Consider the following 12,112-nt stretch of genomic DNA (forward strand, 5'->3'; position numbering starts at 1 on the left):
TGTTTATATTTAATAAATAAATTTTTATTTAAAAATATCCTCTCTTTTATTCACAGTTTCAAGTCTGAAAAAGGTAATACTATTTCTTGATCAATTCCAACACAGCTGAAACCATTCACTTTTTCAAACCAGAATCCCAGAGATGGCTGATAAATTGTAAGAGTCACATCAAAGCTAGAAAGGCACAGGTTTTTGTGCAGGATCCTCCCTGGGATTAAGAAGTGCATCCACATATTCCACAGAAATCTCCTGGTACAGCTTGGGCTGCCTTTAGCAGTGGAAGTGTTCCAGTGCAGCCCTGCTTACAAAACATTTTATGAAATATCAAACCAGAGCAGCTGTGAGGTTACATCTTTATGCAAAACACGGATTTCACCGCAAAAGAAAAAAAATCAGGAATTTCCCCACGGTGCAAAAGTTACACTTTTATCTCCAGAACTCCCACGCTGGCATTTCAAACAAAGACACGCTGGGAGCTCAACAAGGAGAGCCTTGTGGGGATCAAAAAGGAATCCCTGTGCTTTGCCAGGTTCCAGTGGGACAACAGCAGTGAGAATTCCCCCTGGATGAACACAAGCATCCCCTGGGAGCGCGGGCGGTGCTCCCAGCAAGGCACCGGTGCTGCTGCAGCCCCGCCCTCAGTGCCCGCCCTCGCTGCGGGGACACAGCTGCTCCAGCAGGGTCAGCATCAGCTCCGTGCGCTCCAGCAGCGACAGCCCCTTGTTGGCAGTGGCACGGAGCAGCAGGGAGTAAACCTGCTTGTTGGTTTTCACGGCTGCCTCTTCCTCATTGCTGCCCCTGCAAAGAGAGAGAGCGGAGGGTCACAACTCCTGACCCTGACTGATATTAACACGTGGGCAGAGTGTAATAAGCCACGTGCTAATTTATCAATATCTGAGGGTCCAGCCTGCCTGCAGAGGAGTGGCTATAATTAATTAGGGAGACCCTAAATCAGAAGGTTTAATAAGGAAAAATAACAAAGTAACAAACATTGCAGAAAACAAATAATAAAGCCGCACACAGGTACCTGAGAAATCTCTTGCACCTTGCTAAGACACCCCAAAAAGCCTCTCACTTCCTTGGTGCTCCTTCCTAAATACTGAACGTTCTAGGAGGGATAACCTGGCTTGCAGCCAGTAAGATCACCAAGAGGCTTTGAGTTCCACTCTCAGAGCCCAATCCATGCCCGAGTCAATCTCTGTCAGCAGGGAATGGAAGTTTCTGGGTTCTTTACCTTAAACTTCTCCCTATATGGAAAACACTTGCTGGGTGTAGGGGATGCTTTACTACACCTGACCACAACTCTTCGGTCTGCAAATCATCAACAGTGTTATTGAAGAATGTTGATGAGTTTCCCAGGGGATGTCCTCAGCCCCCACCATTCCCCTGCACTGCAGTCAGGGCACTCTGTTTATACTGCAGGCAGGAACATAAAACATAAATATAATATAATATAAAATGTACAAGCAGCAGTCAGGTTAATTGCAAGTGCTTCAGGAATGACTGAGAGATGTTGAAGCAAATTAAATTCATCACGCACTTGGCAGGAATCAGGTTCATTTATTAAACAGAACAGGTAGTCAATAAAAAGCTACTGAAATGCAAAGTATTTCTGGGATATGTTTCAGGTATTCCCAGAACAAAGTATTACTTTCAATTACTTTTCTCCTCCGATTTGCACAGCCAAGTTCTGTTCTGCTCAGGATTTCGCTTTGGGAGGGTAAAACTGATTTTATGCATTTTGACTGCCAGGCTGCAGGTTTGGCTATCAAACACTCATTTCCCTGCGTGTTCTCCTGGTTTTTTGCCAAAGTGCACCTGAGACCCTGAAGCAGCGTTTGAGCTCCAATTTCCTCCCTTCTTACCCCATTATTAAAGCAGAAGGGAGGAAACGCACACAGGATGTACCAAAGGCACAAGAAATGTTGAACCAAAGGTAGTTTTAAGCTTGGCCTCAAAGTTTCAAGGAGCTGAGCAGATTTTAAGAGTCCCATTACACAGCACTCAAACTGTAACAGGTTCCCTGTGTGGAATCTTCAGTGCAAAACCTCAAGGTAAATGGGGTAAAAACCCTCCAAAACAAAAAAATGAGGAGTTGCTCATGTTGTAAGACAACAGAACTAAACCCATTTACTCAGTTAGCTGTGACATCTGCTTGGTAGCATATAAATTATCCTGTAAAATTCCTGTGTTTCACATATTCAGATTGCCACCTTGTGGAAGCTCTTTTTTAGGAGGTGAAAGCTCCTAACAGTGCCTGAAAAACAGCTAAAAATGCACCCAAGGCTGCATTCTCTTGTCATGTTTCTTATTTACCAGACTCCCACTATCAGCAGAAAACTTCCTGGGCACAATGAACTCATTTCAGAGTTTGCTCTTAGCAGAACAGCTCTTCCATCAGCAGTGCTTCAATCCCCAAAACTATTAACCCAACTTCCCAGGCTAAAAGGGTCCTCTAAAATTAATGTCACATTTTCAGAACTTCACTTTATGTAACATTAGCAACAGCTCCTGCAATCACACACTTGCTGCTGGGGGGGAGTAAAAGGTATTTTCTGGGTCCCAAAAGGAACATTACACACATTCAGATCACAGCAACAGAAGGAGTGGGGGAAGGAATTTGCTGCCACACCAAATCTCAACATTCCTTCGAAGTCAGCACAGAAAGAAGTCAGGTTTGTCCTGAATCCCAGCAGCAGGACAGAAGGCTCCATTAGGAATTAGTAAATTCTCTGACACCAGTGCCCATCTCCCCCACATGCATCCCTCTCTTTGCAGCATTACTGATGTGCCTGAGTTCCTTCTCAAGTGCTCTGCTCGCCAAACTCCACTGACATTTGAGCAGCAAGATGCATCAAGAGCAGCCTCTCCCCCAGGACCTCTGCCCTGCCACACACCAATCCCATGTCAGTCAGGATAAAGAACACCAAGCTTCAACTTACCCAATCTTTTTTTTGCTTGAAGTTAACAATTTAATGGATTGGAGGAGAAGGAAAGACATCCTGGACTCAAAAATCCCGAGCAGTTTCAAGACTTCCTCTTTGTTCAGGCCTGCAGAGGAATCGTTCACTGACACTCTCTCAGCAGGACTTTTATCCTTGCTGATCTACAAGAGGGAAAAAACCCAAAACAGTTTGACTGAATTCCACCTTTTAGACACAGGCAGAGATTAAAAAAAAAAAAATCCTCTTGCAGGTGAGCTTTTACATGTGTTACCCAAACTGCCAGCAAGGGACACACACATCAGCACATCCTGCAGTTCTTGACTGAGGCATCAGGAACATAATTCACAGTGGCTACAGACAGCCCTGCATCTTTTAATATTTAAATATTAAATATACCAGAGAGAGAACTTTTTTTATTATGCACAGATTCTGAAGTTCTTAGAGATGACTTTTAAGGGATAGCAGAGAGAAGTCCATTCCCATGGTCAGGAAGCCCACATCTGGACAAAAATATGTTTTAATCCATCTCTGGATCATATTTTAGAGGAATATTTTTTTATTCACTTCCAGGTTAAGGGAGAACTGCAATACATCTAACTCTGTCCACACTGGCTCTACGGAAAAGTTACCAAGGAATATTTTAACTGCCAAATGACCATTCTTTTGTGAATGGCACAAGCCAGAAGGGACCAGGTATCACACCACTTGAGGTTCCTTCACCTGTTCAGTTTCTGCCACAAGCTCCTTCCTGATGAGCTGAAATGCACCTTTGGTTTTGATCATTATATCAAGGGCCCCAGACAGAGTCTTTAATTTCCCAGCACTGCTGTTCTGACCTAAAAAGACATAAAAATGAAGGACAAAAGGCTTATGTTACAGACTGTGTTCTTCTTCCATTCCAAAGTTAGAAAGAAAGCACACAGTGCTCTAGAGAAAGCACATAGTGCCCCAGTCAGCTGAAAACCAGCAAGATAAAAGTGCCTTGTCTCCTCTCTTGAGGAAAATTCCATTCTGAGCAGCAGATTGCTCCTGCTCTCATATAAATTTAGTTATCTAAAAATGAAACCAAGTAGGCAGTGGTGGTTTGGAAAGCTGTTTAAAGGCAGAGCTACACTTACTGGCCATCTGGAACTCTGCAAAGGCCACCCTCTCCAGCTGCACACGCAGGAACTCACAGGGGGCATCCTTCAGGAGCTGGAAGAGCCTCACGGCTTTGCTGTAGTGGAGATCAGCAAGGACACGGTGCTGCTTCCTCAGGTGTTCATCACCAACCTGCACTCACAGGAGGGCACAGAGTAAATCCCCCCTCCCTGGGTGGTCATGAGGAGCCACTGGAAAGGTTTACTTGGAGAAAGTTGGGAAACAGCACTCGTCTCTTTGGTTATGTAATTGAAATAATGAAATTGAAAATTTCACGGAATTATGAAATTGAAATAAATATATCCCAGCTACAGGTAGAGGGATAAATAATCAGCTCCACACATATTGAACATGTTAAGGATGGAATTTAGAAGATCAAAAGGCCTGGAGCAGTACCTGGTTCCTGAGGCAGCTGTGGTACATGGAAGCCAGCCTGTGGTGGATGGTGGCAGCTCGGTACTGGCACAGGGGCTGGCGTTCAGACACTGTGTCAACATCACAGTACTTCAGGGACTTCATCATGGCTTCACTGACTTCCTTCTCTATCTACAACATAAATACAAACTTAAGGAAAAAAAAATCCCTGAAGAGGGCCTTTTCACAAGAGCATGTAGTGCAGGACAAAGGGGAAACAGCGCTAAGCTGAAGGAAGACTTATAGTAGATATTGGGAAGGAATTGTTCCCTGTGAGGGTGGGGAGGCGCTGGCACAGGGTGCCCAGAGAAGCTGTGGCTGCCCCAGATCCCTGGAAGTGCCCAAGGCCAGGTTGGAGCAGCCTGGGACAGTGGAAGGTGTCCCTGCCATGCCAAAGGTGGAACAAGATGGGGTTTAGGGTCTTTTCCAACCCAAACCATTGTATGATTCCACAACTCCAGAGGCAATTTTGTTCCCTGTTCAGTTTTCCAGGATGCCAACAATGCATTTGGTCAGACACAAGGAATGCCCTCTGTTACCTGTTCCTGAGCCTTTCTGGATAAGGGAGCATAATCCTGCTGCAGAGTTGCCATGGTGAAATATGTTGTAGACAGCTCCCAGTTCACAGAATCCCAAACAGCTGGATGCACATCCCTCTTCCCCAGAGACCTCAATGCCTTCAGGTAGTAGTCAATAGCCTACAAATGACAAAATCATGCACACACACTTACTGCCTGCATTTCTAACAACTGGAAATCAGCTTCCCTTTATTCAAAATATCTCCCTGAGCCTTCTTCAGTATTTCCCATTTGAGAATCACTTCAATTCTGACCATGCAATTCTTCTCCCTTGTGTGTGGCACTGTATTATGTCCAATATCAGCATCTGAATGTCACAGCAATCAAACCTCAACACCTCCACCAAAGCCCACAGAGCAAGGATTAGGATAGTATGGAAGCAGGACAACTATCCCAGATTATTGCACCCAAATTGAAACATATTTACTAAAGTAGTCATAAATACCTCACAGAAAAAGGCATTTTGGGGTCTGGGCCACCCAGGAAGGTGTTACCTTATTGTAATAAAGGGCCTCTTCTGGGGAAAACTCCCTTTTGAAGTCCCCTTCAGCTGCACAGTGGGCCTGGGCACAGATCCTCATCAGCCTCCCCGTGTTGCACAGCAGCAGGGCAGCATTGGTGGCATCATCAATGGACTCAAAATTCTGAATTCCTTCTTCAAAGCAGGAGAAACTTTTTTTCCAGAGCTGCTGCTCTGTCGTCGAGACGTTTTTACTCACTAGGGTGCAGCACAATTTTAGGGTGAGCTTAGAGACTCGAAATTCCTCAGAGGTCCTGAACAAACCCCTCCATTTTGTCTCCCTTATAAACCATCTCGTAGATTTTAAGGGTGGTAAATGATTCTGAAGACTCAATTCAAAGAAAATACTCCTAAGATCTCCATATGGTTGAGGGTCTAATACCTGAAGTGCACTATTATTTTGGAACCATACTTCCAAAAGAATTCCAATGACAGGACACACAGAACACCAGGAAAGTAACAGGATGCAGCAGATTTTGTTTCCACAGGAATAATTCAGGAGATTTGAGTTAGTTCTATAAATTTTCAGTATGAAGCAAATAAAATGTGACTGATACAGACAGGTAAAACTCAGTATTTTAAGCTTTAATTTCAACTAAGTACCCTCTGCAAAAACAAAGAGATGATGACCAGTCAGAGAACTGAAAGTCCAAGCCAAAATTCATCAACTAATACTTGGACAAAGGTCACAGGGAACAGCTGGCATTTGGGTAAGGGGAGCTGTTTACACTGAACTACCAGCACTTCACTTCTACTTAAGAGAACTCTTACTGCTACACAATATTGGCTTTGCTTTCAAAAACAAAACCCCACTGAACACCTCACCCTGAAAAGCTTTTCCTCAAAGAAAACCCCACCAAAAATAAGCCGGAAGGAAATCTTTCAAGGAAATCTTCCATTTTACATACCAAAAAGTTCACAGGCTGACTTTACTGAAGTTATTCTTACGTTTAAATTAAGCTGCTGCTTGTTCCTGCTGGGCTAAACCCAACACATCAAGAATGCAACATGGCCTCCCTTTCACAACAGGGTTTGAAGTTTCCCTGATGGCTTTTTGAGAGCATTTGTCCTAGGGTGACGTTATGATCACAGAATCACAAGAACGTGTAGGTTGGAAGAGACCTTCAAGATCATCGAGTCCAACCCAGCCCTAACACCTCAACTAGATCACGGCATCCAGTGCCACATCCAGTCTTGTTCTAAACACATCCAGGGACAGTGACTCCACCACCTCACTGGGCAGACTGTTCCAGTATTTAATCACTCTTTCCGTGAAAAACTTCTTCCTAATATCCAACCTATATTTCCCTTGGTGCAGCTCAAGGCTGTATCCTCTCATTCTGTCAGTTGCTGCCTGGAGAAAGAGACCAACCCCCAGCTGCCTACAGCCACCTTCCAGGAAGTTACAGAGAGTGATAAGGTCTCCTCCGAGTCTCCTTTTCTGCAGGCTGAACAACCCCAGCTCCCTCAGTCATTCTTCATATGGCTTGTTTTCCAAGCCCTTCACCAGCCTTGTTGCCTCCTCTGGACACATTCAAGCATCTCAACGTCCTTCCTAAACTGAGGGCCCAGAACTGGACACAGCACTCGAGGTGTGGCCTCCCCAGTGCTGAGTACAGGGGAAGAATGACCTCCCTTCTCCTGCTCGCCACACCATTCCTGATGGATGCCAGGACGCTGTTACAATCTCTCTGGACTGAGGACCCGGGGGAGCGCCGTGGGGGCTCACACCTGGAATCCACCAAGGTCGACCCTGGGCAGCAACTTTTCACATCACCAGAGGGACTGAGACACAGCAACCACCTCCAGGAGGGATTTCTTTTCTCAAACTGTCATCTCTCCAGAGCGGCACCAAGTTCTTGGCATCGGGTATTGTTCAGTTTATCGTGCTGGAGAGTGCTTTGCTTGTTTAACAAAGAGGGTTCTTTCCACTTCTCTCTGAGGAGGTTTTCTTTCTGAACCAGTTGAGGGAGGGAGGGAGGGCCCCTTAGGAGGTTTCCTCCCAGATTTGCCCTAAACCACTACAGCATTCTACACGTTTAAAGGAATTTCTCCAAACTATATATTCCATTATTCATTTTAGGCTCAATTAACTACAGTGTACAAGCCTCAGTGATCGACTGTAAATAATCACAGTGGACATTAGTAAACTACCAAGTCATTTAAATGTCCTCTTTCTAATCAGAAATAGATTTTTCATGCAATTAGTGAACTTGACCAGTGCTGTAGCTCCATGAAATGGTCAAGAATGGAAAAAGGATACTTGCCCACTCTCTCAGTCTGCACTGCAGCTGCTTGGTTCATGTAGAACACTCCAATCTCATTCCTGATATTGCCCATCCTCTTGAGCACCTGGATGTGCTGCTCTGGGTTTTGGCTTTTTAAGTTACTGAAGAGCAGGATTTCATAAGCTGCTTCATAGCATTTACAGCTGACAGAAAGCTGGTATTCCAAGTCTGTGGATAAATCCGTAGCCCAGGCAAACACTGGAAAACAAAACGCAAAGCCTTTGTGTCAAACAGTATTTCTCTAAATTAAGTCTGGGGAAAAATGCCCAGAGAAAGTACAAAATTCACGTCAGGGAGATTTTATTTATTACTGAAACTGCTACTGCCTTTAGTTGTTTCACAGCTTCAGAGGCCATGTCATACAATACCTTGACAACCCCCTTCTGTATGACAGGCAGGAGGAGCCTTCTCCAAAAAGAACAGAAGTGCAATAATCCCTCTGCCACAAGTTCCCCTAGAGCATGGTTTTGAGGAAACCCAGTGGAATTATTTATGTCTGTCATGTAACCCAAAGTCTGGCACTTCTCTTGTGTCAGGATCATACCTTGGCACCTGGATTCTCTGTGAAGGCTGTGTAATATCTCCTGATCTTCTTTAGTCTGGTAATTATATTCCTCAAGGTAAGCTGCTCTGTTGTTTGCATTCTGAGCCAGCATTAACTGGATATCTCCACAAAGGGTTAAGCACTGACACAGGAACACCAGCACCTCGGGCAGCATGCTGCCACACAGACAGCAGTAGGTATCTGATGGGAATAAAAAAAAAAAAATGGATGAGGGAGGGGGAAAAAAGAATTACACATCAAAAGGCTTGACACAAACTGACAAGATAATTGGGTTTTATGTTACCTGTCTGCATACAGAGAACAAGTGTGACAACATGTTACCCTCAGAAGAAATAACCTATTTTAAAGTCACAGTTGCTCTAGACAGCTGAGGGTTTAAAAAGAGCCCCTGTGGTTGTCCAAGATGAGCAGTCACTCTGGTAATTACAAATGCTAACCTCAGATTTCACCAAGGGAAAACTGACTTTCTGTAGATTAACTCAAGGGAGATACAGCCCAAAAAGTTAATTTCCAAAAGGTAGAGTCTGAAGTTGCTTCTCAGGTCTATAAAAAACTGAAAGCTGCAGAGTGCTGTGAGTTATTGAGAGGTCTACTGATGCTCTGCGCTAAGATCAAGTGGGTTTGCTTTATAAACCTCCTCCTGCCCTAAGACAGGAGCCTTCCCTTATGGCAGGGAAGCAGCAGCACTTTAGCACTAAGCCACTGCCATTTCCCAGTTAGTTACTCTCATTATGGCAGTATTAGTCTAAACAGCCTGATTTTACTTTTTTTTCCTTTTCCTCAGTAATACTTCAAGATGTATTCTATTTCAGAGGAGCACCCAATTCAGATGCTGAAGAGGTTTAGTATTTCTCAGAGTCAAAGATATATTTAAAAAACAAGGGAACCACCAGGGAAAAAACACCAGCTTGCAGCAGCATCACTTGGAGCACAGAATAGTGTCTTGGCCTTGGCACCAGGGCAGACTCTCCCAAATTCAACTGCTCCAGAGCTCCAAACACACCCTCAAGTTCCCAATCTTGTCAAATTGGGATGGTCTTTCTATCTATCACTGACAAAAGTTATCCTCACTACAGACTTCTGCCCTGAATACTGAGCTGGACACTGAGTTTAGTTAAACACAAGCTTGTCAGACTTGTCACTGCACACCACAGGGGAAAATCATGCACAGCAGTATCTGAAGTGGTGACAGGTATCTCCAGGCAGTGGCACAGGTGACAAACCCAGCCAAGGAACTTACCATGGCACTGCAGTGCCAGCTTGATGTACCGCAGCGCTCGCCCGTATTTCTGCAGGATCATGGCAGCATCAGACAGCACATAATAAGCTCTTGATGATTTCAGGATGAGCTGGAGTTTCATTTTATACTGCCACGATCCAGGAATCATTCCTGACTGACTGGAATGCTTCCCCTTCTGGAAGGAGCCCACTGGAAGGGGAACAGAACCTCGTCAGTGAATGTCCCCTCTAACATATGCCAGAGGTTGGACACGGCGCCATCAGCACGGGCAGGATGGGAATTGCCTGATTACAGCCCTGCACAGGCAGAGTCCTGCCAGCTCCTCTGCCACTCCATTATCATCTGCAAAACACACCCGACACCTGGCACTTGTCCAGGCACTGCACCTGACAGCAGCATGCTGGAATCCAGGGGGACAGTGACAGCGCAGGTGACCTCTGACCTCAGACAGCTTGTGAAACACAGCAGCAGAGGCCAACACTACTCCCTCAGGGAGCAACAGAAAAGAACAAGAAAGCCACAGGCAGAATTTGTCATGTTCTCCGCCAAATCCTTAAGATAAATGTTCAGTTTCTGTATGAACAGTCCCAGTCAGAAAACTTCCATGTGTGGGTTTAGCCTCCAGCACACAAGAACCTGGATAACCTGGTCCTTCCCACAAGGAAAACCAAGCCCTTTCCCACACTCATTTCAAGATAGCCTCTGCATAAGGTTACGAAGCTTTTCTTTGATGGAACCAGAAAGAGCAGGTCACTGCTCCTGATTTAAGGCCTGTCCCTACCAAGGGACAGAATTTTGCCCTGGCAGTATTTGCACACAGAAATGAGTCTCTTGCTTAAGGTGGATTTACAAGGCCTGACTTGTAAACCCACTACCTTACAACAATATATAAATGTAATATAAGTAAATATAATAAATTCTTCAGCACTACATGTTCTATTAGGACAAAGACCAATCTAAAACAGTAACATCCCACCCAGCTAAAGACACACACACTGCACATACCCTGTCTCCATACACTATTCACAGGTAGTTCTCTTCAAGTTAGAAATTCCAGGATTTTGAGCTTTTATCCTTTCCACATGTATGTAAATACGTACATGTGGCAGAGAAAATATGTAACTCACATCACAGAAAAGAAACCCATGGACTGGGAAGCAGAAGTGAGCAAGTAGCACTGCTGCTACTTCAGGGATGGACTCAAGCACAGATCCAGGAATCTGTGTGAATAATTCAAAACTGAACTGGCTTCTTATTCAGAGATTTTTCAAAGGGAGAAGGGAGGAGAAAGAAAGAAAGAAAAACTGCCAAAGTAGGCAAGACAATTTTTTTTTTCTGGGCTATGCCTACGAGGCTCCTTGCCCTGCAGAGAACTCCACTACTTTCAAACAAAACATCTTTCCTGGAACTCATGTCACTCCAGAACAGAATAAAATAGAGAGACTGTAGTCTGAAACTTGTGGAGTTTGAGCATTTTAACAAACAAAACATCTTTATTTGCTGCTTCCTTTCACAGCTGTAGAGGTACAAGAAAGAAAACAAAATCCTAGTTAACATTTTACATGCAACTAAAGCACCAAGCCTAATGTGGGAACACAACCTGCCAGAAGGGAGAAATTCTTCCACAAAACATCCAGGTCCCACACACAAAGCGTATTTTTAAAACAACCCACAAAACTTACACTCCACATACCAAACCTCGAAATATCAAGCCCTTATGGAAGTCATCTGAAAGCCACATCTAAATAGGGTCCAGTAAAATCATGTGTTGACTAATAAAAGATTCTTTGCTATGCAAAGTAACTCAAATGAGCTTCTCTTTTCATATTTAAAAAGGAACAGACTGTTCTCCAATTTTCAGTGCACTTTTCCTTGGGCAATGGTGTAATTAGTGACTTAGACACACTGTTTTGACAATCAAAATAAAGTAGCAGCCGTTTGTGTTGGCACTGGAAAGGTCTTATTTGCACAATAATGCAACTTACTTTTGTCTAGAAATAAGGCCATCTGTTTTTCCAGAGACTCAGGACCACCACTGGTGGATTCATCCTCATATTTCAACGGGATTGGAGTGCTGGGGTCAGCTGCAGGAAGATCACCCTCTTTTTTAACACTGCTGTCAACAGACTTCAAACCCTGCAAAAGGGGGAAATCATTTCATTCACCTTGAGAGCAATATTTAGCCAACACAGAGCAGCTGAAGCAGTGGGTGGGAGGTGAAGCACCCTGAGGAAGCTGGCAGTGAACTCACCTCCAGGACGTGGTTGAGCACCAGCCTGCAGCGCTCCTCGGTGCCGTGGCAGACAGGGAATGCACAGCTGGGCTTCAGTGGGGCACCAGGGAGGGAAGAAAAGGAATGGTCAATGCAGGAAATACAAAAATGACTGGCCACGAGATGCAAATGAGAGGCAACATCAAGACA

General features: G+C 44.5%; 1 protein-coding gene across 3 annotated transcripts in view; it reads right to left on the reverse strand.

Annotated features, from left to right (window-relative positions):
• EDRF1 (erythroid differentiation regulatory factor 1) overlaps positions 1-12,112 on the reverse strand; it is a 22,885-nt gene continuing 10,773 nt past the window's right edge. For all 3 annotated transcript variants that reach the window (XM_066190728.1, XM_066190730.1, XM_066190727.1), the window contains 12 exons: positions 11,942-12,013; positions 11,676-11,826; positions 9,691-9,879; positions 8,430-8,630; positions 7,865-8,083; positions 5,572-5,795; positions 5,039-5,197; positions 4,482-4,631; positions 4,064-4,217; positions 3,666-3,781; positions 2,943-3,106; positions 1-798 (listed from right to left, as the gene is read on the reverse strand). In XM_066190728.1, the coding sequence (XP_066046825.1) occupies positions 639-798; positions 2,943-3,106; positions 3,666-3,781; positions 4,064-4,217; positions 4,482-4,631; positions 5,039-5,197; positions 5,572-5,795; positions 7,865-8,083; positions 8,430-8,630; positions 9,691-9,879; positions 11,676-11,826; positions 11,942-12,013 (1,959 nt within the window). In that variant the 3' untranslated portion in view covers positions 1-638. The remainder of the gene's footprint in view (positions 799-2,942; positions 3,107-3,665; positions 3,782-4,063; positions 4,218-4,481; positions 4,632-5,038; positions 5,198-5,571; positions 5,796-7,864; positions 8,084-8,429; positions 8,631-9,690; positions 9,880-11,675; positions 11,827-11,941; positions 12,014-12,112) is intronic.

This window comes from Chamaea fasciata, unplaced genomic scaffold, assembly GCF_029207755.1.
Source record: "Chamaea fasciata isolate MVZ Bird 193981 ecotype frontalis unplaced genomic scaffold, bChaFas1.0.hap1 SCAF_9, whole genome shotgun sequence".
Taxonomy (NCBI): Eukaryota; Metazoa; Chordata; class Aves; order Passeriformes; family Sylviidae; genus Chamaea; species Chamaea fasciata.